The sequence below is a fragment of the Myotis daubentonii genome, chromosome 8, assembly GCF_963259705.1.
Source record: "Myotis daubentonii chromosome 8, mMyoDau2.1, whole genome shotgun sequence".
Lineage (NCBI taxonomy): Eukaryota > Metazoa > Chordata > Mammalia > Chiroptera > Vespertilionidae > Myotis > Myotis daubentonii.
This window is the reverse complement of record NC_081847.1, coordinates 59,060,443-59,085,386: the sequence shown is the minus strand read 5'-3', so window position 1 is coordinate 59,085,386 and position 24,944 is coordinate 59,060,443. Positions and strand designations below refer to the sequence as shown.

At 37.3% G+C, this 24,944-nt stretch overlaps 1 protein-coding gene across 2 annotated transcripts in view; it reads left to right on the top strand.

Moving 5' to 3' along the window:
- The window catches only part of MYOM1 (myomesin 1), a 132,046-nt gene that overhangs the window by 33,862 nt on the left and 73,240 nt on the right, over nucleotides 1–24,944 (top strand). For both annotated transcript variants that reach the window (XM_059706538.1, XM_059706539.1), the window contains exons 5-12: nucleotides 293–450; nucleotides 9,580–9,672; nucleotides 11,642–11,730; nucleotides 11,840–11,902; nucleotides 12,973–13,137; nucleotides 15,001–15,162; nucleotides 21,454–21,595; nucleotides 24,485–24,684. In XM_059706538.1, coding sequence (XP_059562521.1) covers nucleotides 293–450; nucleotides 9,580–9,672; nucleotides 11,642–11,730; nucleotides 11,840–11,902; nucleotides 12,973–13,137; nucleotides 15,001–15,162; nucleotides 21,454–21,595; nucleotides 24,485–24,684 — 1,072 coding nt within the window. The remainder of the gene's footprint in view (nucleotides 1–292; nucleotides 451–9,579; nucleotides 9,673–11,641; nucleotides 11,731–11,839; nucleotides 11,903–12,972; nucleotides 13,138–15,000; nucleotides 15,163–21,453; nucleotides 21,596–24,484; nucleotides 24,685–24,944) is intronic.

Genomic DNA, 24,944 nt, shown 5'->3' with positions numbered 1-24,944 from the left:
GCTTCTCCCCAGGGTTTACGGTGGCCTGACTCTAGGGTTCTCCCTAGGATCCCCCAGAAGCCTGGTAGGGGGTATACTGCCATCTTGACCAGAAGTCTTAAATGGTGTATTTCTTTTAAAAAGGAGCAAGGAATAGGCATTTGATTTAAATATAAAAATCAGGCTCCAAATGGAAAAATTGTAATTTTGGTTTCTGCTTGTTATTTTTATTTTTGGCTGCTATTGTTTTTCTTGCTTGTTATTTTTATAGTACAAGTTACTTTGATTTTATAATACTTTGATTTTTTTCCAGTTAGAAGAAACTGAGGCATTTCATAGAAAAATGAATGAAGATCATCTTCTCCATGCTCCTGAGTTTGTCATCAAACCTCGTTCCCACACTGTTTGGGAGAAGGAAAATGTAAAATTACACTGTTCAGTATCTGGCTGGCCAGCACCTCGTGTCACATGGTATGTTATCTTTTTGAAAACTACTCCTATAATCAACTATACAAAATTAATTTAACCTCTAGTGAAAATATTCAGCATTATAAATATGCAGGAGTCATTGAAAGCATTTACAAATTTGTATAGATTTTTAAAATAGTGAAGAAAGTATACTGAGATTAATATTTTATGTATGGGAAAAACAGTATTGCATACGTTATGATACATTATAATTATATCAGAGGCCCAGCGCATGAAATCGTGAGCCGGGGGAGGGGGGGGTGGCAGGGACCGAGAGGTGGTCAATGCACCTCATGGCGACTGGTGGAGCGGTCATTCCGGTTGTTACACTTATGGTCCCTGGCCTTTTATTATGTAGAATTATACAATGGGTCTTTATCTTATTAAAGTGTTAAAATTTTATCAACATATTTACATACAAAGAAAATGTATATCTATAATTTCTATAGATCATAAAAATTTGTTCACATTAAATATAGGTATCATTTTGTGATGACAACCAATACTGCCTTTTAAAAAATAATTAAAACCCAAAGGGTTCCAACTCTACTAATCATCTGAGCTGAGGTTCAATGTGTTTTTTCTTTTCTTTTTTTTTTTTTAAATATTTTTTAATTGATTTTTTACAGAGAGGAAGGGAGAGGGATAGAGAGTTAGAAACATCGATGAGAGAGCAACATTGATTCAGCTGCCTCCTGCACACCCCCTACTGGGAATGTGCCCGCAACCAAGGTACATGCCCTTGACCGGAGTCGAACCTGGGACCCTTCAGTCCGCAGGCCGCCGCTCTATCCACTGAGCCAAACCGGTTTCGGCCAATGTGTTTTTTCTAAAGCCAAGAAAAAAGAGGGGATTTGACGGGAAATATTACTCAATATGGGGCCTGAAGGAATCTTCTTTCCATAAAGAATAAATGCTCCCTTTCCCCTTCCATTATATATGGTAGCTCCCCGCCCCCCCCAAATTATACACACTATGAAAGATTACAAAGTCAGTATTTGTTAACATACAGTTCATTTTCAAATTTTAAAAGAATCTACAGAAATGGGTAACTTTTTTTGTCAATGCCTGTTTTCAAACTGATAACCATTTTGGTCCAGGCACTGCTGATAATGTGTGACCTCAGTTCATCAACTATTGCTTGTTTTGTACTGTAAACTCTATCCTTTTGTAGCCCCATAAAAAAGTCTAGTGGATAAATTTACTTTGTTTAAAGCTTAGTCTGGCTTCACCCATTATTTCAAATCAGTTAAACCTGAAAAGGAGCGAAAATTGAGTTATCAGCTGTTAAAGTATGTATGCATTTATGGGGGGACACCCTGTGACCCCAAAAATGTATGCACACTTTGAATAATTATAAATGTATACATACTTTGAAAATGTTTGTACTTCAACTGCATTTTCAAACTTCTAGTAACATTTTAGGATGAATTTCTTTTGTTCAAAGCTTAGTCTGGCTGAAAAGAGAGAAACATCAATTGAGCTATCAGCTGTTAAAGTGTGTATACATGTTTTGGACATCCTTTATATCCTATTGCAATTGTCAGTGATATTTTGATTCTTAAGCTCAGAATTTTCTTATTATGTGTCATGCATATCTGCCACAGAGAGCAGAAGTATGAAAATGATTGAGCCAACTCAAAAGGCATTTTTCACTTTATTCTCTGACATGGATATTTTGCATGCTATTTTCTTTTTATCAGGAGTGGTGGTAAATGCACCCTATATTGCAGTATAAACACTACACTGAAGGACATTATCACTTGCAGAGTCCTTGCTTCCTTCTCCCTTTTTCCCATGATCTCTAATGTTGGTCAGACACGTGGCTAGCATAAATGGAGGTAGCTGACAAGATAGATCCAGTTACCTGACTAAGGTTATTCTTAAGAAGCAGGTGGAGAGTTTTTAAAAATTCACCTATGATGTCAACCTGCCTTTAATAACATTGGCTTTACTTGCAATTTTTCTTACATGTAAACTTTTTTCAGGGTTCTTGAGTTTGAAAATCAAAGAATGAAAATCCAAGCCATATATATTATTAAGGCAAATAATTTATAATACTCAAAGGTGAGAAGTGTAGGAACATATTTCAATGCAAATGAAGTTTAAAAAAATAAATTTACAAACTTTAAAGTATAAAAGTATACTATAGTAAGCTAAGAATCAACTTATCTTTGCCTCATCTCTCTCTGTGACTACAGAGTTGCATAATTTGGCCTATTAAAGGGATATTTCCTCTTAAAAAATGGATGACATGTCACCTAAAAAAAAAAAAAATCCAGACTTTCCTATAGAAATGCATGAAGGATAACAAATTTCCAGCTCTGAGAAATATTATTTGGTCATTAAAAACTCTTCTTTCATAAAATTCAAATGTACTACTAATAAACAAATAATCAGAGTCCTTAGTTAGGCACATATATTTATTACATAGCATCCTATCTCTGCTTTAAAAAAATTAGAGTTAAAGGTGATTTTTAAAAGTAAAATCTGGCAGGTAAATATTCATTTCTTAAGCATTTATTTATTCTACTAAATTCACAGCAACTAGAGTACAAGCATGCAAGTGGACATTGATGGTGTTAATTATTAAACTGGAGTTACAGGCTCCACAAAGGCAGAGCTTAGATATGTCACAGATTAAACTTCTTATATTCTGTTATTGGCTGGAAAATTAGTGATTTAAAAACAAAATATTTATATAAAAAATAAAAACTCTCCAGAAAAATTTGAGATGACCAAAATGTCGACTCTTAGAATTCCAGTTAAATTGAAAAATAGAAATACTGTCAATTTTCAGTTATCCTCATTAATGGAATTGAGCAGTAGTATGATTTTTTACTAAAATTTTATATCTGGCTTTGGAATATTCATTTCCTCAACATGTGAATTTTATGTCCTACAGGCTCCTTTAAAACAAAAACCAAGGGACAGAGGCAAGATTTGCCTCAGGAATGATTGGGAAACTGTTAATTTACTGGAAAAGCCTTCCCTAGTTTCTACACTCCCTTTAGTGCTTGGAGAAGACAACTTCATTCTTACCCCAGATTCTTCCAGTAGGGACAGATCAGAGCATTTCACAGAAAGTCCTGTAGTCCTGAAAGTCAAAGAAAAAGTAAATATTAAAACAAAAGAAGTAGTGGACCACCAAGAAAATATTTAACCATACTTCTGAGAGCAAGATTTTCCCCTTCTGAAAGCTGAAATTTGGACAATCAGCTAGTAGATAACTGAAAATTGCCTATGGCAATAAAAAAGGTCAGATCCAGTCTTTGTGGGGCATGAGGTTTATTCATTTTGGGGGTAGTCTTTACAAAGAAGAACACATAAAGTTAGTATAAATTAGACATACAGTCTTGTGGAGACCCGTGCTAGTGGGAGACCGTACAACTTCAGCCTTATTGGCTCCAAGGTAGATAAATCCACTTCTGGAAGTAAACTTCTGTGTGGAATTAGTATACATTCCTGCATATGTTGTCTATTAATGAAGCTCTGACTTACTTTGCAATGCTGCTAATGCAATCTTCAGAAGTCATCCATCCCCTCAATGAGCAGGGAACCCACAGCCCAAGCAAGAACCCAGGTGGTTGGTGATTTCTTTGCTGGCATTTATGCTTTTATGGTTCCCAACTTCAGCTTCCTGGGTCTGACACTGAAGACAAGTATGAAAGAAATAATTGAGAATGACCTTCCTGAATAGAAGGAGGTAAATAATAGGAGTAAGTGTGTGATAATGCTTCATGTAGTCATGCTGCCTCTGTTTGCAACAGTTAGTTCCTTAGCCATGTATTTCAAAGGCATGTGTGCCTGGTGCCTGGCTCCCTTAGAGCCCTTTCCAAACTTGATTCCAAGTTTCCACTAGGCACCCTCGGGTCATGGAAATCCCTGAGGTCTAGCAAATGTTACGCACATGCAGCAGCTGCTCTTTGGTCAGCCCCACGTTGTTTTTCTTAATAGGCAATATTTATGTAATAGCTTGTATGGCAGGCTATATATTGATTTAAAAGGTAGGGGAACATTTATATCTGTATAGTCAGGAAACTCCATATCCACAGTTTCACACCCACGGATTCAACCAGCTGCAGAGTGAAAATATTCCGGAGAAAAAAATCCCAGAAAGTTCTAAAAAGTAGAACTTGAATTTGAAACATGCCAAGCACTATGCTGAATCCACACAAATGAAATTATGTGTAGACATGCTTTATTGTAGCCTATTTGCAAATATAGGTTACATGCAAGTATTACACAATTTTATATAAGGGACTTGAGCATCTGTGGATTTTGGTATCTTCAGGTGTCCTGGAACCAGCCTCCTGTGCATACCAAGGGAAAATTGTATTTGTTTTATTTGTGTAAAGGAACTCTGGAAGAAGAGGTAAAAATGGTTGAGAGTTGATCTATATGACCGAACCCGGAGGTCATGATTCGGTTCCCAGTCAGGGAACATTCTCAGGTTGGAGGCTCAATCCCTGATGGGGGATGTGCAGGAGGCAACCAATCAATGATTCTCTTTCATCATTGATGTTTCTATCTATCTCTCTCTACTCTCTGAAAGCAATAAAAAATATATTTAAAAAAACCCACAAATCTAAGGAGAGCAATAAGCTGTGGGGAAGGAGCTGGGTAGAAGGCAGACAAGTGTGAGGAAGGAGACTGTTCCCTGTGCACCCTTATACTTTCTAGTTCTTGGACCATACAAATGTATTGCTTAGTCATTTTTAAAAATTACATGAATTACCGGAAAAGAGAACAATTCTCTTTAAAAGAAGGAAAGAATTGAGTTAAAAAGAACCAGATTTCATTGGGTTTCCAACCCAAAGTCTAGATCAATTTTATCAATGAGAATATGGATTGTAGTCTGCAAGGAGATTCACACAAACTCACTGGAGCATGTGTTGGGATTGGTGAGCAGCATTCTTTCACTCATTCAGCACCTTTTTGGATCTATATGTGGATACTGGGCTAGATCCTTAAGTGAGACACTTAAAAAATACATGTTTGGAATTCTTCACATTGCCCCTAAGGTCATTGGCAAATAGACACTTAAAGAAATTGTCATTAGGCATGATAATAATTTAAAATGTAGGAATGAAATAATATGATAAATATATCATAGAAAAATGGAGATTTGGAAAGGTCTTATTCTTTTTTTGCATATGATGAGAATTTATAAATTCTATTATAGACTATGTATTGAATTTGTTTATAAGAGTAGAGTTATTCACAATATATTTAAATTTAGTATTTGGTGCCATGTTATCTTAGGAAAACAACCTACATTTAGAATAGTTAAAATTATTTGTAATTTTTAATTACCTCACAACATAGGGTTGGGGTTTTATTTTAGATTTTTTTCTATTTATATAATTTCAAAATCTATCCAAATGGGATAGATCTCTCTCAGCTCATTGGTTTTTAAATTGGGTAATAACTATTTACTCAAAACATAAGGTTGAATTCTAAGCAACAGTCACCTTTGTGATGGGATTCAATATGATAAATACCATTTTGCATGCATTATTTGCTGATAGAAAAAAATTAGGCTGAAGCCTTTTTACTTGACAATGTTTTACACCACCAAAGACCTTCCATTGTTACCCTTGTATCCAAACAGACATTTGTTTAGGGGCATTTAGTGTGTGTTTTACACACATAAACTAAGAGTTTATTCTAGAAATAGTTATAGTAAAATGCAAACTCATTGTTTATAGAAGCTACCTGAAAATGATAAGTGAAATAGTATACATCTGAATATTCATGAGAATTTCAGAAACCTCTTGACAAAATATCCTAGGTTGTAGATTGCTCTCCAGAATTAGCTGATGACTGGCCAGTTTGGAATTTCACTTTCCAGAAATAACAAGCTGTGAAGCATTTACTAATATAGAGTAGGCCAAACATCCTTCCTTTCTTTTCTGACTTAATACTGAAGATAGCCAATGTCAAGTGACCCAGAATTTGAATGCCTCGGTGACTTCCTTGGAAAACAGAGTTGAATTGCTTTTTACTCCTTGCCTGGTGATTTAAAACAGACGTTTCTTACAGTGACAGCTGGCATACCAGAGGAAAAACTAGGAAGACCCTCAAATGGGGTGTGTGTGTGTGTGTGTGTGTGTGTGTGTGTGTTTTAAACTGATTTCATGTGCCATGTGGTCAACTTAAAAAAGTCGTCAGGTGCTAAGTTGGTTAGTACTGGAGAGCAAGGAAGGGTAAACAACACTGGGAGCTGCAAAATCCTGTTCTAACTCAAACTTTATGGAGATATGAACAACATTTTTGTCAGAAGCCAAATTGAGTGTCACCCAGTTGTTGGGTCAAGTAGCACATACACAGCCTTTGGTGTCATATTTCTCTTCTTATGCTAAAAGGAACTACTGAAAACACCCAACACATGAAAACTGAGAAAGAGGGAGCTTTGAGTCAAGTGTGAAATTACCTAACCTAATTCAATCAAAAGAACATGTCAATTAACAGATTCTACCCTGTCATTCGTCAAAATGAGGAATGTTTGAAATTAGAAGCCGCCAGCAGATTTCTTGTTACAACCACCTGATCAGATAGTCCTGTCTGCCTGGGGCCCTGTGGGGAGGCAGCTGTCTGAAGCTGCTTCTGGGCTAGCAGGAAGCAGCTGGCAATGTGTTCTATGGGTTGGGTAGGTTATGCCGCTACAACTGCCACACAACGGCAATTCTTTTTCCACTGAAAAAAATTTTCATTTTCCAATTACAGTTAATGTATAATATTAAATTAGTTTCAGGTGTTCAACCCAGTAATTAGACATTTACATAGCTTATGAAGTGATCACCCTGATAAATCTAGTACCCACCTGACATCATACATGCAACTGCAATTCTTAAGCCAGTCCAGCCCTCTCATTTTAGATATGAGAAAACCGAGACACAAAGAGCCTCAACTTACTGTTCTCATATGCACTTATTTTAAATTATCCATACCAGAACTCTGTTTCTTTGGCCCAAAATTATGAAGCTATAATTAATCTATTGCATTACATAATAATTCCATTCAATTTAACAAACACAGAGTGCCAAATACGTGCCCATGACTCATATTTCCGTGAGAGTGGGAATAGGAGTAAATATGGATCAGACACAGTCCCCATCATCAAGGTCCTGGGAGCTTAGTAGGAGTGATACATAGTTAGCAATAATTTAATATGTTATACCTTGCAATTTGATCCAAATAACACTGATGCAGAAAGGCAGGAAGAGCTAATATTGTGCGGGGTTTTAGGGAGGAGTTTATTGAAGTGGCACTGGATATGAACCTTGAAGGATGAGTTGGGATTTTGCTAAATGGAGGAGAATGATAACATTTTAAAAAGTATAGAAAATGGTCCTCGTGGGGTGGCTCATTTGGTCATCCCATGCACCAAAAAATTGTGGGTTCGATTCCTGGTCAGAGCACACACCTAGGTTGTGGGTTAGATCCCCAGTCGAGGCACGTAGGGAGGAAACCAGTAGATGTTTCTCACCCACATCGATGTTTCTCTCTTTCTCTCTCTTCCCCCCTTCTCTCTCTCTAAATTCAATAAAAACATATCCTCAGGTGAGGATTAAAAATAAAATAAAGCATAAATACTAAGTATAGAAAATGGATTTGTGTTTTAGGGGCATAGAGCCTGTGTGTACACACGTGTGTGTGAGTGTGCAAGTTGGCAAGGGGAAGGAACTAATTGAAGATTATTTTCTTTCTTTCCCTTTTCACCACTTTCCCTGATCCCAAACCCCTTTATAACCATTTCCAGAAGTCTGAAGAAATAAAATGCAGCTAAATAGAGAAAATGGAAGCATCACATGTTGTCAGGAGCCGGACTGACTGTGTTCAAATCCCAGCTCTGCTATTTCTAGCTGTGTGAACTGGGACAAGTTATTTAGCCTCTTCATGCCGGGGCTTCTTCATCTGGAAAATGATGTTAGAAACAGTTCTGCCTTATGTGGTTGTTGTGAGGGCTGGATTTACAATCTATTCATAAAGCACTTAGAACCTTGCCTGGCTCTACTAAATGTTCTGTGTCAGTTGTGGTTATTCGTGTTATTTATGTTATCTGTGCACATAAAGTGGCATGTTTGAAAGGAAAACAAGTGAAATCTAGCTCCTCTTTTGGGAGGAAATGGCTTAAGCAGGAGAGACTGGTTTGGCACCGTAGCCACCGGCTATTCAGACCTTGAGGACACGGCAGAGAATCAAGGTGCCACTTCTAGACTTGGGAGACAGTGTCTCAGAAAGGACCCTTCCATGTAACCTCTCTCTCTGAGGTCTGAGAGGCTTAACTAGGGGTGGGACAGTCAGAAAAGGGGAATCCTTCAGCTTATATTTGTCAGATTTTTTTTCATGATTATTATTTTAACTTCTTCCAAGCCAAGAGCCATGCTTGCTTATGTGTGAATAAAACACTTAAATATAATGAGCTTTCAATACAACTGATATTGTTTTTTCACAACATGCAAGAATGTTAGTAGGAAGAATGTTTTACTTTCATCCTACATAGACAGCCAACAATAAAACCCCTAACACGAAAACTTCCCCTCTGTCGTGTCAGCAATGGTCAAGTTTTTCTTTAGCTCTTTTACGAAGGATATGCACACCAAAAGTGCATATTATATATGAATGTAAAACTTTGATGAGTTTCTGTAGACTGCACACACCCATGTAACCAAGCATCCAAGTTGCCTCCTTCATAATTCCCCCACCCACCCCACTGCCCTCCCTCACCCCAGGGGGAAATCACTTTCCCGACTTCTAGCAGCATGAATCGGTCTTTTCTGGTTTTGCACTTTATATAAAAGCAACCATTGTACTGTGTACTCTCTTGTTTCTGTCTCTTCCACTCAGCATTATACATGCAAGATTCAACCACATTGTTATGAATGGTCAGCTTCTTAAATGTACTTTTTATGATGAAGGACAGGAAAGTAAGTACATTGAGAAATTTTATTGCATTAACTGTGCATTTTATTTAATCTGCTGTAGACTTGCCTTTATTGAACAGATGTTGCTGCTGACCTCAGTGCCATGTTTACAGGTGTTCCTTCAAGAATTGTGTGTGCTTTTAATCATGAAGCTATTTATATACACTTCAACTTATTCCCCCTTGTTTCCATTGTCTCGTAGGTATAAAAACCAGGTGCCAATAAATGTCCATGCAAACCCTGGAAAGTATATTATCGAAAGTCGATATGGAATGCACACGCTGGAAATTAACAAGTAAGAAAACATCAGGGTCTGTATGTGTTGCCTTACAGTCACTCAGGTAGGCACCTCGCCGCCCCAGTAACAGCTGCCCTCCCCCCTTGTTCCCAAATGCAGCATGATCACAATGGGGGCACGCACATGCATTGCTTCTCTGGGTGCCCAGCTGAGAATGATATGCATGACTCATTCTTACCAAGCCCACTTTACCTACTAAAGTGATCTTAAGTTTGAATTTAGTCAAAGATGAGAAAAAATTCACATCTTTTAATTTATCTCTTATATACTGGAGAGTTTTTCTTAGACATCAGTAAGAAAATGAGTTACATAAATAGACATTAATATTCAATTATTTTTTTAATATATTTTATTGATTTTTTACAGAGAGGAAGGGAGAGGGATAGAGAGTTAGAAACATCCATCAGCTGCCTCCTGCACACCCCCTACTGGGGATGTGCCTGCAACCAAGGTACATGCCCTTGACTGGAATAGAACCTGGGACCCTTCAGTCCGCAGGCCGACGCTCTATCTACTGAGCCAAACTGGCTACGGCTCAATTATTTTTTAGTGTTCCAAATCATCATCATCATCATCATCATCATCATCATCATCATGTTCTTTTGCCTTACTTAGTAAAGGCCATGAAGGTTGAGGTGGGTGGCAATGAAAGAAAGTAAGCTGGACTAGGAGAAATTGCTTTCCTTCTGCTCACCAGGAACTGTGGAAAATGATGCATCTGCCTATCAGCCTGTAGATGGAGGCAGGGTGGACATTGGGATGTTTTTAAAGCAAAATTCGAAAGCAAAACCCACATTAAAATTTCTAAGTCCTCAAAAGTTTATTGTGTCTCCTCAGATGGCTTTGCAGTCCAACCCTAGTTATGTGGATAAAAAAGTTCAACAAGCTCCCACCATCTTCAGTTCACATAAAACCACGACGTGCTGAGATGTCAAAGTAAAACCTACAGCATTCTGATCTCAAGAGATTTATAGCCTCTTCAGGTCAGAGCAATTGACACGTGACGCTGGGCTTCAAAGAGTTGCCTGGCACCATGTGACATTCACCAAGCTCTGACCCTGACCTAAAGTCACGTCAATTCTGCCGGTCAATTGTTCTATAGAGAAAACAGTGAGCTGTGTGGCTGCTTGATAATTAAATAGTTATGAGAAATACAATTGCATTGACCTTCCTGGGGTTCTATTCATGTCTATAAAATTTCAGCAAGAAATAAGTTTATATGACTGAAACTAAACTTTCAGGGACAATGAATAACACAGACACTGGTAGTGATAAGACACAAAACAACCTGCTTGGTAATCTTAGCCTGTTCATCTCTCTGTGAGATCATTGTCTCCCTAAATCCATTATTAAGATATCCCAATTTCTGTATTATAACTCAGGGGACCTAACAAATGGCAGTCCTTGTGTCATGCTGGGGGCCAAAACTCCAAGTGTGGCCTGAACCTTAGTAGAATTAAGGGATGAATAACTTGTTTGTACTTTGAGGCTAGAAACACACATTAGGCCCACCTGGATCTGGTCTGGGCTGAGGGAGGCCGTGGAAGTCTACAAGGAGAGGTTGTTTCTTTCCCTGTCGCCCCCCAGACTGAAACTCACCCTGAGGGAAGCCAGCAGGGAGGCTGTGTCCCCAGTTTATCTATCATAATGCTCTTCATGCTGTAATGTATGTGCTTAGCATTTTATTAACATTTTTTGGACATTAAAAATGAATCCGGGCAAGGGTAACAATGGACTATAGATCTTCTCCCATTCTGTGCTGCTGGCTTGAATCTGCTGTAAATTTCTTGAGCTACATAAAAATCCCACAGGGAGCCAGATCAGAGAGTAGCTTCTTCAAGTTCCTTAGAGCCACGCTAGCCACTGGCTTACAGTGTGCCGTGGTAGCAAAGACCCCTTGAAGGAGCAGCTAGTAATTACAGGGAGTGTCACTGTGACGGCCACGCGTTTCTGTACGTTCTTTCAGGTGTGATTTTGAAGACACCGCGCAGTACCGGGCCTCAGCGATGAATGCTAAAGGAGAGCTTTCAGCATACGCCTCGGTTGTGGTAAAGAGTAGGTTTGCTGGACTTGTTTTATTCAAAATGCACCTTTTTATTATTTATTCGCATTGCTAAAAAGTAAATTAGAAGAAGTTCACATGCATTTATGCTTTCTTTTCTAGGATATAAGGGAGAGTTTGATGAGACTCGCTTCCATGCTGGGGCTTCCACCCTGCCCCTCAGCTGTAAGTTTAAAAATAGATTTGCTAAGTGCCATCTCCATTTAAAATACAGCATAATATGCTGTACACCTGAAACTAATATAATATTGAGTATTATTAAAATAGAGATAACAATAGCACTTACCAAATAGGGTTATTATGTAGCTTGAATTAATAGATATTAAACACTTGGAACAATACTTGGCACAAATTGAACTCAATAAACGTTAGCTTACCTTTTCAAATTAATACTAAGAGATCTTAGGAAGAGAGATGAAACATGAGAGAAAGGGCCTAAGTGTTGGGAGTTGAGCAGTTATAGGTTTGAGTTTTAATTTCACATGTGATACCTTTGAAACCTTGTCATTAGCTGTATATTTGTGAACTACTACATCCTTTCTGGAAGAGAGGAAAAACTAATATCTATGCCAAGGATTAAATGGCATGCTAATGGTAGCTTGCCTGGCATATAACAACCCACAAATAAATAGTTGTTATTTTCTCAAGCCCTTTCCTTGGAGAAAAGAGAAAATAAAACTTGGGAGAGTTTATGATGCAGGCATTTACACAATCTATTAATAAGACATTTCTAAGAAAAATATTTTTAAAGTTACCATATTTTAAGCTTTTTGTTTTCTCTATTGACATTTCTTATAATATATCTTTTACTCAGATTTTTAAAGAAACTAAAGCAACTTACTGAAAAACTCAATTTTTATGATGAATTGATATAGCTATTTGTTCCAAGATTACAAGCAACAAAGTTTAGATGAACTCAGAATCTAAAATTAAAAAGTGCATGTGTATATTGCAACTAAGTCTAAGCTAAATGTGGTATTAATTTATGTTTTATATAAAATGACCTTTAAATTATATTAATTATAAATAAGCTTTTTTGACCAATGAAGCAAGAATTTTCATGCATAGAATTTCCATTTCTCACAATGTACTTCTTTTACAAGACTTAATTTTTGCTTAGATAAATTATTTGATCAGTATTTGTTGTGACTGCTCTCTGCCTGTGGTTATTAAAATGCTTGTGTCTCTTTGATGAAAAGAAATAAATTGCTGATATTTGTTTTTGTTGTACCCAGTTGCCGTGACCCCTTATGGTTATGCATCCAAGTTTGATATCCACTTTGATGACAAGTTTGATGTGTCTTTTGGGAGAGAGGGCGAGACGTTGAGTCTAGGCTGCCGTGTAGTTATCACTCCTGAAATTAAGCATTTCCAGCCAGAGATCCAGTGGTACAGAAATGGTGAGCCTTGATAATGAATTCTCACTTAGGTTCTTATTCACAGAAGGTCACAGACTGGGATTGGCACCACAGCATGAACGTCCATGAGACTGCAGGTCTGTTTATCAGGGCTGGCAGAATTTGAACATTAGAGGATGTTTTAAAAAGTTTTTACACATATATCAAAGTAGTAGAACTTTCATAATATTTGTGAAAATTATAACATTATCAAGTAACATGGAAAGGATTACAAAAAATGTGTTTTTGCTATTGTAAGTTGGATATACATTCATTTTGTAAGTTACTTTTATTTAGTAAAATAAATGAAGTTTATAAACCAGTGGGACTAGGAAGCATGTCAGTTGTGCATGGGGCACCTGGGCAGTCTGGGGCAGCGTGGGGTCCCAGGGCAATGGCTGGGACCTGGACCTGGGCTTAGACTGAAACCAGCATGGCAGCAGCAGTAGCAGCACTGATGTGGACATGTCCCTAGAGGAGGAGAGGGGCAGCATGGGAGCCATCCGTGGAGGCCAGCTTGCCTGTCCATCCCCAGGACTTACCTTTGTGGCATCTGCATAGATATTAACTCCCTGGCCTGAACGCTGTCAAGAACTGCCAGCAATCAGGCAGTAAACTTTGTCAGTAAAATATTACAAAATAAATGTGTGTATGTAGACATTGCAATAAAGCACATAAGATAGTTGTTAGGATTCTTCAAAGAATTTAGAATCTCTGGTTATGAAAATTGCCACAACATTGCAAAGCAACTATCTACAGACTTAGAAATAGAAACTAAGTTTAAAGATTGTCCCATTCAATGTAAAAGAACACTATTTTTGTATAAAACTTTGGATGAAGCAATTATTAACAAGGAAGACAATTTTTAAATTAATTTTTCCTCTTAATTGAAGAGATAATGATAGAATGCATAAATAGGTGTTTGAATTATATACAAACCATGAAGTTATTTTCAGTTTCTTGTATGACCACCACAAATTACGGGGCATGTAAAAGAAAACATTAAGATGCAATTATATAAATTACATTTAAATTAAATTTAGATATACATGAAACTTATTTGTATGGAAGTTAAATCTTTTTAGAAAAATTGTTTTTCAAGAATAATCAGCTCTAGAGTAGTAAAATTTATATTTTAAAATAGTTTATCAGAAAGTTAACTTTATAATACCCTAACTATATGGTACTATTTAATATAAATTTATGTAATACTATAAGTAAGTAACACTCTTAACAGCTGTAATAGTAGTGGCATCAGCAGAATGATTCTCCTCAAAATAAAAAATTTTTTAATCTCCTTTGTGATCTTGCATTTGTAAAGCATGAGTGATGTTGCTTTCAATTACATCCACTTAAAATGAAATTATTAAAGGTATGAATTTGATGGCCTAATTAACTGAATTTGCAGAAAATCAAGCCAGAAATATTTATTAACAGTCAAGATATAACAGTAATAAAGTATTATTTTTTGTAAAATCATGGCACAAAAATATTAGTTCTTGCAGTTTGTATCATTCCTATTATATTTTATAAGTGATAAACTTTTTTAGAAGAAAAAGCCTTATACTTTTTAATGTACTTTTTTCTCTGCCTTTTGAACAAGAAGCCTTGCCATTTCATTTGCACTGGAGATTATGCATCTGGCACTGGTCCCTCGCTTCTGATTTAGTATTTTTACTAATATAAACATGGCAGAATGACTCAAAGCCCTAGAGAATTGCTCTTGTAGTCAAATAGCCTTCAATATAGAAGGAGAGGAATAGAGAAAGGGTAGAGGGGGAGAGAAAGAGAACATTGGAGGGGAGAGAGGAAGAAGGGAGAAATAGAGAAAAAAAAATCAGTTAATTTGTTGACTTCTTTCCCCAGGAATACCTGTTTCTTCATCAAAATGGGTGCAACCCCATTGGAGTGGAGATCGGGCAACACTGACATTTTCTCATCTCAATAAAGAAGATGAAGGCCTCTACACAATCCGTGTACGAATGGGAGAATATTACGAACAATATAGTGCTTATGTCTTTGTTCGAGGTAAGACCTAGCAGAAAGCATCTTTAAAGAATATTTAAAACACCGAGACCAAATCAATCTGCCAAAACATGTTTTATGTAATGATTAAAGAGCTGTTTGGAAATTCTTCCAGATTACATGGCATAGGTATATCAACTTCCAGACCTGATATAAAAATTAACTCTGAAGGCACCAACCCAAAAGTAACTAGTTTCAAAACTGTGTTACTATCCCTAATGTCAGTACCTTCCTCGTCAGTTCTCTATAGGTGTTTGAGTAGAGATGTTAAATCCTTTATGAAAAGCCATCTTAGTTTATGGGAGCTGCAACAAAAGGATGATGTGTTATTTGGGAACTTACTCTTTAATATCTATTTGGGGAGCAAATTTATTATTTCTTATCTTTTAAAAAAATAGTTTTAGCTTTAATGAACTAGTAAACAAAATGCTACAACTTAATTCTTTATTTTTTAAGATTTAAAAAAATCGATTTTTAGAGAAAGAGGAAGGGAGAGGGAGAGAGAGAGAAACATCCATGTGAGAGCAGACAGTGATGGCTGCCTACTTGGGATTGAGCCTACAAACCAGGCATGTGCTCTGACTGGGAACTGAACTAACAATCTTTCTGTTCACAGGATGATGCCCAACAAACTGAGCCACACCGGCCAGGGCTATAACTTAATTCTTAAGACAAACTATAATCATCAATTTTAGGATACTTTCTTTTTTTTCCAGCAGTGTCTTGAATGGATCATATATGTACAAGTGGGAATGTTATTTCTACATGAGGCCCTAGCACATTGGGAGGACCATTAATACCTCCAGGCTACAAGGTGGTTTTCTGTGTTCTTTTATGTGATGGTCAGCCAGGTGTGGCTACAACAGGAGTCAGAGGAGAGGCTCAGGGAAACAGAGTATTTAATTTTATTTTTTATTTTTATATATATTTTTTATTGATTTCAGAGAGGAAGGGAAAGAGAGAGAGAGAAACTTCAGTGATGAGAGAGACACACTGATCAGCTGCCTCCTGCAAGTCCCCTACTGGCATTTTAGTCTGAAACCCAGGCATGTAGCCTGACCAGCAATTAAACTGTGACCTCCTGATTCATAGTTCAATGCTCAACCATTGAGCCACACTGGCCAGGCAAAACTGAGTATTTATACTTACAAATCCAGAGACAGAGGCAGGGCATACCAGGCAGGACCACATGGGAAAGAACCTGCACTGATTGGCCAGGAGGCAGGAGTTAGGGGAGAGCCTAGATCATGGCCTTTACTGAAGTTTCTGTGGGAAAGGCAAGACAGAGCAAAGCAGTTTAGGATTGAGTCGTGTGAATAATTTAGGGATGGTACCTAGTTACGTAGTACCTGGCCCTGGGATGATTAAGGCAGAGGAATATTTCCCCCTAGGGTGCATGGGCCAGACAAAAAAGGCCCGGCTCTGGATGAATTAGTTTACATATCAAAGACATTCTCCAGGCTGAGCCCTCTTTTATCTCCCAGAATTGGCTAGCTCCAGCCAGAAAGGTGTATAAGATGTCAAAATATATGCTCAGAAAATAAAAATATAAACAATACAGGTTGACTTGCTAATTTTTTTAGACTTACCATGGGAATGGTCCAGATAGTTATCTTCAGTCTTGTTTTTCAGAGTCTTAGATCCCATCTGTGTTGTTCCACTACCCACTATGATGCTGTCCCATGATCCCAATCCAGTCTATGGGAAGAGGAGAGGAAGGAAGAGGAGGAGGAGAGCAGAGGTGCACACAGCACTTCTGCATGTGAACACGTAGCCACATGCACACGTCTCACAGTAAGGGAAGCTAGGATGTCTAGTCTCTTGTTGGGCAGTGTGTTCCCTGCTAAAGCTCAGTAGTTTAAGTACTGAAAGGAGGCAGGAAGAGTGGATACTGAGAACAGTTAGCAGTTTATACCACACCAGTATTCAACAGCAATCAATGTTCATTGAATTTAGCCACTGACCAGCAACTGACAAAGATACACGAATATCTATACCAACTGAAAAATGTGTTAGATTTTCCCTACATGAAAGCATTATGGGAAAAGTCATTATTGCCACAGGGAAGAAAGAAGCTAGCCGTCTGGGTAAATTGCAATGAAAACAGACACATGGGAATTTATCAGCAAGTAAGTTTCTTTAACCAAACCATCTGGATAAACCTGACTAAATGAGGACTGAATAAGCAAAGTCTTTGCTTTTGTTCTCAATTATCTTACCTGAACCAGAGAATATCCCTGGTGACCCCAAAATACTTAGTTATGCCTTGGTGATTTCTCTTGGACTCTTTCTGGGCACTCTGACATAGTCTAGAGTACCCCAACATTTTTAGTGCCCATGCTCAGAACTGTGGCTCTCTGTCACATTTAGGCCAAACTTCAGATAACTAACTATAGATGGGGGGGGGGGGGGATTTAAATTAGAAATTTATACTTAAGCCAGTTTTCAAATTCATAAAATAAAGAAATGGAAAGATTCTAAAATTTGTCAGATATTGATATGAGAGAATTGAAAAGGTAAATAAGAAAGACAAAATTGGAAAGACAATTTCAGCAATTCTTGAATAAATTATGTATTTTAGATTCTTTTTAAAAAATCTTTTTTGAGGTATAATTTACATCTATAAGAGTCAACCATGTTAAGTGGACAGTGCTTTTTAGAATATGTATGGAGTTGTGTAACCATCATCCACAATCCAGCTTTAGAGCATTTCTATGGCACCAAGGAGATTTCTTATGCCCATTCCCCACTTATCCCCAGCCTGGCTCCTAGGCAACCTCTAATCTGCTTTCTGTCTCAATAGATTCATCTTTTCTGGACATTTCTGTATATATGATCGTCTACATCTATCTTCTTTTCTTGAGCATATATTTTGAGGTTCATTATGTTAGTAGTTTGTCCCTTTTTATTGCTGACTAGTATTGTACTGTGTGGATATGTCTCATTTTGTCTATCCATTCGCCAGTTGATAGATTGTTTCTACTCTGGCTATTATGAATAAGACTGCAATGAACATTTGTGTTCATATTCATGGACCTAGGTCTTAATTTCTCTTGGGTAGATAGATACCTGTAAGTGGAATTGCTGTGTCATGTGTTAAATTTATATTTAACTCTGTAAGAAATATTTAAATGACATTTTATGTGTGTGTTTTTTAAACTTTGTATCCATTAAGCTGCATGAAGCCATTTCAATGCTAGAACTCTGGTATTTTTGCTGCTTAAAAAATAGCTTCCAAACTATAATGTGCAGTGTATAAAGCACCATATGTCATTTCTTTGGAAATGACATATGGTGCTTTATACACTGCACAAAGACATTCCAAAGCTGTGCTCATTTGGACAGGATTTTATTCCATAGATAATATGTGTTCTTCGTGGGGAAGAAAAGAGATAATATAAATAAGAAAAAAGAGAAAAGCCTTTCATTAGTTTACCATTCAGAGATATCCAGTGTTATAATTTTGTTACATAGCTTTCTAGGCTTTTATATGTGGGGTGGGCAAATATAGGTTTATAGTTGTGAATACACAAAACAGTTTATTCTTGTACTATTATTTTTTAATTATTGTATTATTTTCCATACTAACAACTATAAACCTACTATTGCCCACCCCTGTATTCTTTCCTCACCATTCCCTATAGAGAGAGGATGGAGGGAAGAGTTGATAATATGATAAATGATGGGATAGAAATGTCATGAAAAAAGAATTACAAATGGCAAATAAGTATGTAAAAAAGTTATCCTTAGCAATCAAAGTAATTAAAATGATATAATGTGTTAATCTATCATATTAAAAAGAATGAAAAGATTTTTTTTATTAATTTTTATCTTTTAAAATACATCTTATTGATTTTTTTACAGAGAGGAAGGGGGAGAGATAGAGTTAGAAACATCGATCATCTGCCTCTTGCACAACCCCTACTGGGGATGTGCCCACAACCAAGGTACATGCCCTTGACCGGAATCGAACCTGGGGCCCTTGAGTCCGCAGGCTGATGCTCTATCCACTGAGCCAAACCAGTTAGGGCTGGGATAAAGGAATGGAGAGACCAGTTCCTATTGTAGTGAGTGTAAATCTGCTTGACTTTCCTTAGTGTGTTTTGTCACTATGCATCGTAGGCACATTTTCAATAATTCTAGGAACTTGAGTGGACAAAGTTGAAAAAACAAGTTGTACGCTTATATGAAAACTAATGATGTATGCTTATATATATATATATATATATATATATATGATAATATATCAAAAAAATCAGTTTACATGAAATTACTAGTATATAGTACCATTCCATTTTATTTTAAAAACAATCACTTTTGAGTTATAACTATAGGGAAAAAATCTAGAAAAATATAGGCTGTTAGTAGCAGTAATCTCTGAGTTATGGCATTTAAAAGATATTTTCATGTATTTTTTGATTATCATATATTAACAAGCATGTATATAAACATTAGAATTATTTACATTTTGGAAAAAGTTATTAATAGCCTGTGTCAGATGTCAAAAGATAAAGAGTAGCAGGATAGTCTCTGACCTAATTAATCAAACCTACAAAAAGTTTGGCTATTTGGAGGATTGGGAGAAGGCAGAGCAGAGGCTAAGGAAAAGATTGACATTGACTGATGGGGCTGTGAGCCAGATAGTCCATAGCAGCTGCTAGGAGCCAAGAGCACAAGTGTGAAGTAACATAACACAGTATTTGGATTTGGCTTCCAGCAGCTGCTAAAGAGAAGCTGTTTTTGAAAGATCATCAAGCCCACATCTTATAAGCAATTTTATAAAAGTGCTGAAAAATGACTCCCTAAGTGCCGACTGTTAAATACAATGGATGTTCAGTGAACTAAATTTTTTTTAATGTATTTAAAAAAATATGTTTTTATTGATTTCAGAGAGGAAGGGAAAGGGAAAGAGAAATATCGCATCAATGATGAGATAATCATTGATTGGCTGCCTCCTGCATGCCCAACGGGGGGGTGAGCCTGCAATTGACTGGAATTGAATCTGGGACCCTTCAGTTCGCAGGCCAATGCTCTATCCACAAGCCAAACCAGCTAGAGCTTCATTTTTAAAAAATATATTTTTATTGATTTCAGAGACGAAATCACTCCCTGTTGTGTGGCATATAGGCATTCTGCATTAGGTTTCAGGCACCGATTAGTTTTCCTATAGCAGGAGACATTTCCCCAGAGACACTTTCCTGCAGATCTCATGAGGCAAGAAATAGAATGTTCAAAATCGAAGTGACTTGAACTAGTCACAGGTAATGTGCACCTATTATATTCGGAAGTAGATAAATATTTCTGCCCTGCTATCAAATGTTTTAGTAACTCAGAAGACTTCCACAAGTGTAACAGATAGAAAAACAAAGTGTTTATTCAGTCAACAAGAGTGTTTTCCCTTGGGTAAGTGGCTCCTACATGTCTCAGCCTCCTCTCAGACTAACTCCAATTATGAAAAGGTTGACCAGATGTCAGAAGAAAGTGTCATACGTGGATTCCTTCCCTCAGGGACTTTGCCTCCTGTCTTAATTGTTCTCATTTAAAAGGCTACTGATTATTTTTATTATTCTTCCTCTCCTCCTAAAAACATCCCTGATTCACCAACTTAGCTGTGCTTGAAGACACTGCTGAGAAGACCCCACTGTCAGAAGATCCCATTTCATAAAGAGTCACTGTCCTCTGATGCTTGTATAATCCTGGACTTTTACTAAACTCAGATAAGCCAAACTCAGATGTGGGTATTGCATCAGAGTTCCTTTCGCAAATATCTTCAGTTCGGGAACAAACATTTGATTGAAATGAATGTTTTCCTTTCTTTTCCAAAACAGTAGTGCCCAGCACAGGAATGGGCAAAGCTTCATGGTTCTTATTCTCTCATGGATGCATCCAGAAGGTAACAGAGGGGGCTATTTGTTCCTCTTTGGAGCCATTCATAGTTTCTGAGTAACATTACACAATAAATATCTTAAGAACAGACTTTCTGGCACAACTTACATTTGACTTTTCTGATAGCAATCCTCAACATCTACATATTTATTTTCTTTTAGAACATTTGGACAGTCAAGGGCCATGAGGCAAAGGGCATGGGTCCTTTTTAGAGCCCTTTCTAACATAATGTTCTTTGTACTGAAGGTGAAAAGCACACATTGTTATGTTGGTAAGCGAATTACAAGCCTGAAGCTTGCTCTAATGGGGTCAAAGATGTAGCCACTGAAATGTGTGCACTAAGAACCCAGTCTGAGGGCTTCAGAGCACATGTAAGAGGGCTAATGGGATCCTTCTGTGTCTCCACAGATGGTGATGCAGAGATTGAAGGAGCCCCAGCCTCTCCCTTGGATGTGGTGTGTGTGGATGCCAACAAAGATTATATCATCGTCACCTGGAAACAGCCAGCTGTGGATGGAGGGAGTCCTATTCTGGGATATTTTATTGATAAGTTAGTACTTAGTCTAACTTTAGTTAGAGTGATTTGGCCATAGAGATGCATGCTTGATTTCTCCCACCATTTCTAGGTGAAATATTTTCTTTTCTGGTCTCCTCTCACTCCTTCTCCCTCTCTCTCTCTCCCTTTCTCTCTCTCGCTCTCCCTTTCTCTCTCTCTCTCTCTCTCTCTCTCTCTCTCTCTCTCTCATATAAATACATTTATATATATGTATACACACATGTAAATGTGTATATACATATATATGTGTATGTATAGATGATGTAGACTGATATAGCTATAGATAGGTATATACCTAAATTCCAAAGATAACCTTTGAATTTGATGACCAGCACAAGTCACTAATTTGGCAAGAAAACTATAAATTCATAGACCTAATAGAGGTCACTTTAGAAGTCAAATAAGTGGTATTTAATATATTTAATGTCCATAATCCTAGTATGTCAGCAATTTAAGAATATTACATGAATAATAATACTTTATGAATACTAACAAAATTTTATTTAAATCTCAGGAAGTGATTTCAAATTAGAAAAAGAAATCACAAATATCAGTAGTATTAAATTATGTTCTATCTACAAGTTCTTACTTTTTACATTCTCTAAAACTTAGAGACTTTGATTTATGGTAATTGGGTCTTACATATTACTTATACACTAACTTTAGACAACAAAGATAAAAATTTTATATTATCAACCTAAATAAATTATTGTCTGACTTAGTTCCTATTCAAATAGTTGCTCTAATTCTCTTTCCATTTTTTGAGTAATAAAATTTGGTTGTAAAAACTATTAGGAACAGATAATTTAGCTACTATGATACAACAAAGTTGTACTAAGGTATATTAAGCCTGATATTTATAGCAGTAAATATATATATATATATATATATATATATATATATATATATATCTCAATACCATCCAGAGAAAACTTTATAATAAATTATATACTATTTAATTGTATACTAAATGCTTCTACATTATTTTATTTTTTGGTAATGAAGAACAGTGAAGTTTTAGACAGATTCTTTTGCATCCTTACAATTTCTGCCTTATTATCTTTGGCAAATTTCTAAGGGATTTTCAAACTTTGATCATTGAAAAACCAGAGACAATAAGTACATTTTGTTTTTCTCTTGCCTTAGTCAAAATAAAAAAATAACAATACTATGAGTAATATTTATTCATCATTTGCCATGTGAATGGCACTGTTCTAAGCCCGTCTCATATATTGACCACTACCCCATAACCATCCTTTGAAAGGTAGGTATGTACTCTTACTATGATTAGGAAATGAGTAGCTGACCGAAGGCCACATGCTAATGAGGAAACACAGTCACATAGTGTAATTCTAGCAGAACTAGAACTCAGAGAGCAGCCCGGCTGTGTGTGTTCTTTCTGTTCCACCATGCTGTAGACAGCTCCAGAGCAGCGGCTCTCCGCCTTTGTCCTGCCCACAGGAGGGTTAGGAAGCATGCTGTAGGATCATTGAGTCACCACAACAGAATCTACAGAGAGAGGGTAGGGGGCAGGGGCAGTTTGGAGAATTGTCCTAGCCTCACACATTCATTTATAACAGCTCCATAATTCCTACAAAGGAAGATTTAGGGGAAAAGTGGATGTAAGGCAAGGAGTGAAGCTATATTTGCTAACACTTTACATAAAGTTGAGGAAAAATATTTATCTCCAAGAGGAAGGGTGATGATAAATAAACATAAATCCCCCGCTACAACCACCTTTGCACTGCCATTGGAACCACCCCCCCCCCCCCCCATGAGAATCATTTGTGAATTATACATGTTGGACATAAAGCTGTGTTGGGAGAGTGAGACATAAAGCTGTGTTGGGAGAGTGATATAAATGAAAAGTCCAGTACTCTACTCATGAAGAATGATGAGTTACTTCAATCACATGTTGAAGTAAAGCCCTGTGGATCAGGCTATAACATGATAGAACTCACATCTTTGTCTCCTGGGGTGTAGCCACTCTATCCCCAGGCATCAACTGTTGAAAGCACCCAGTTAGAAATCTGAGGTTTCAAGTGTTTAAATCCAGGCCTGGGAATTTCACTGCATCTCATGAATCTCATCTGCTAAGAAACAATTACAGTACCCTCCTCACCCTCCCACCTGCACAGCAGGCAGTGACCTTCAAGTGAGCTCTCTCCAAACTACAGTACAGATAAGTATCTTTTAAGGTGCTAACTTTCTCAGCAATAGTTCCATAATTTAAACAAAAATGCCTAAAGAAGTCGCTAATGGTGGAACTGAAGACATCAGCCAGGCAGATGTTTGACCAATCCTCCCCTTAGTCTATTCAATGTAGAGACTGTACATACCAGCCTGCTTCTCCCCGCCAGCCCCATCCCAGATCATATCTCCTCTACTTAACACCCAAGGCCCTTAGCTGCATATTTTTTAAAAAAATATATTTTTATTGATTTTTTACAGAGAGGAAGGGAGAGGGATAGAGAGCTAGAAACATCGATGAGAGAGAAACATCAATCAGCTGCCTCCTGCACACTCCCTACTGGGGATGTGCCTGCAACCAAGGTACATGCCCTTGACCGGAATCGAACCTGGGACCCTTCAGTCCACAGGCCGAGGCTCTATCCACTGAGCCAAACCGGTTAGGGCAGCTGCATATTTTTAGTGTGGTCAAAGGACATGTCTGTGTCAAGAAGGAGCTGAGCTTCTTTTTCTTGTTAGAGAAGATACATTACAGTTGAGTGGAATTGAGTTCAATTAAATAACTATTGAACCGCGCTTGAGCTGGATATTTTGTAGAAAAATCTGAAGCAACTGGGTAGGTTTGCAGCGTTGAAACTATGAATTTAGCCATACTTCTCTTAACATTCTTATTGATCGCTCTTTTTTCCTTAGATGTGAGGTGGGCACAGATAGCTGGTCTCAATGCAATGACACACCTGTGAAGTTTGCTCGTTTCCCAGTCACTGGATTGTTAGAAGGTCGTTCTTATATATTCCGAGTACGGGCTGTGAATAAATCTGGAATAGGTCTACCATCTCGTGTTTCTGAGCCTGCAGCTGCTCTGGACCCAGCTGAGAAAGCAAGACTTAGAAGTAAGTATTTTTCATTTTCTAGGGTCTTCCTGAACCTTTTAAAAAAATTTTTTAATAGAACTACAGATCTCATTGCAAAGTTATTCCTCCCCCTTCCACTAGAGGGCACAGAGAATAAGAAATCCTTTATTGATCAGAAAATCCTTAAGGTGGGGAGGAGGACTGAGGAGCATGAGAACAAAAAAGTATTTGTTTTTTGACTCATCTATTCACTATTAATATCTCAGTAAAATGAGTTTCTTTCTATTAAAGGAAAAATA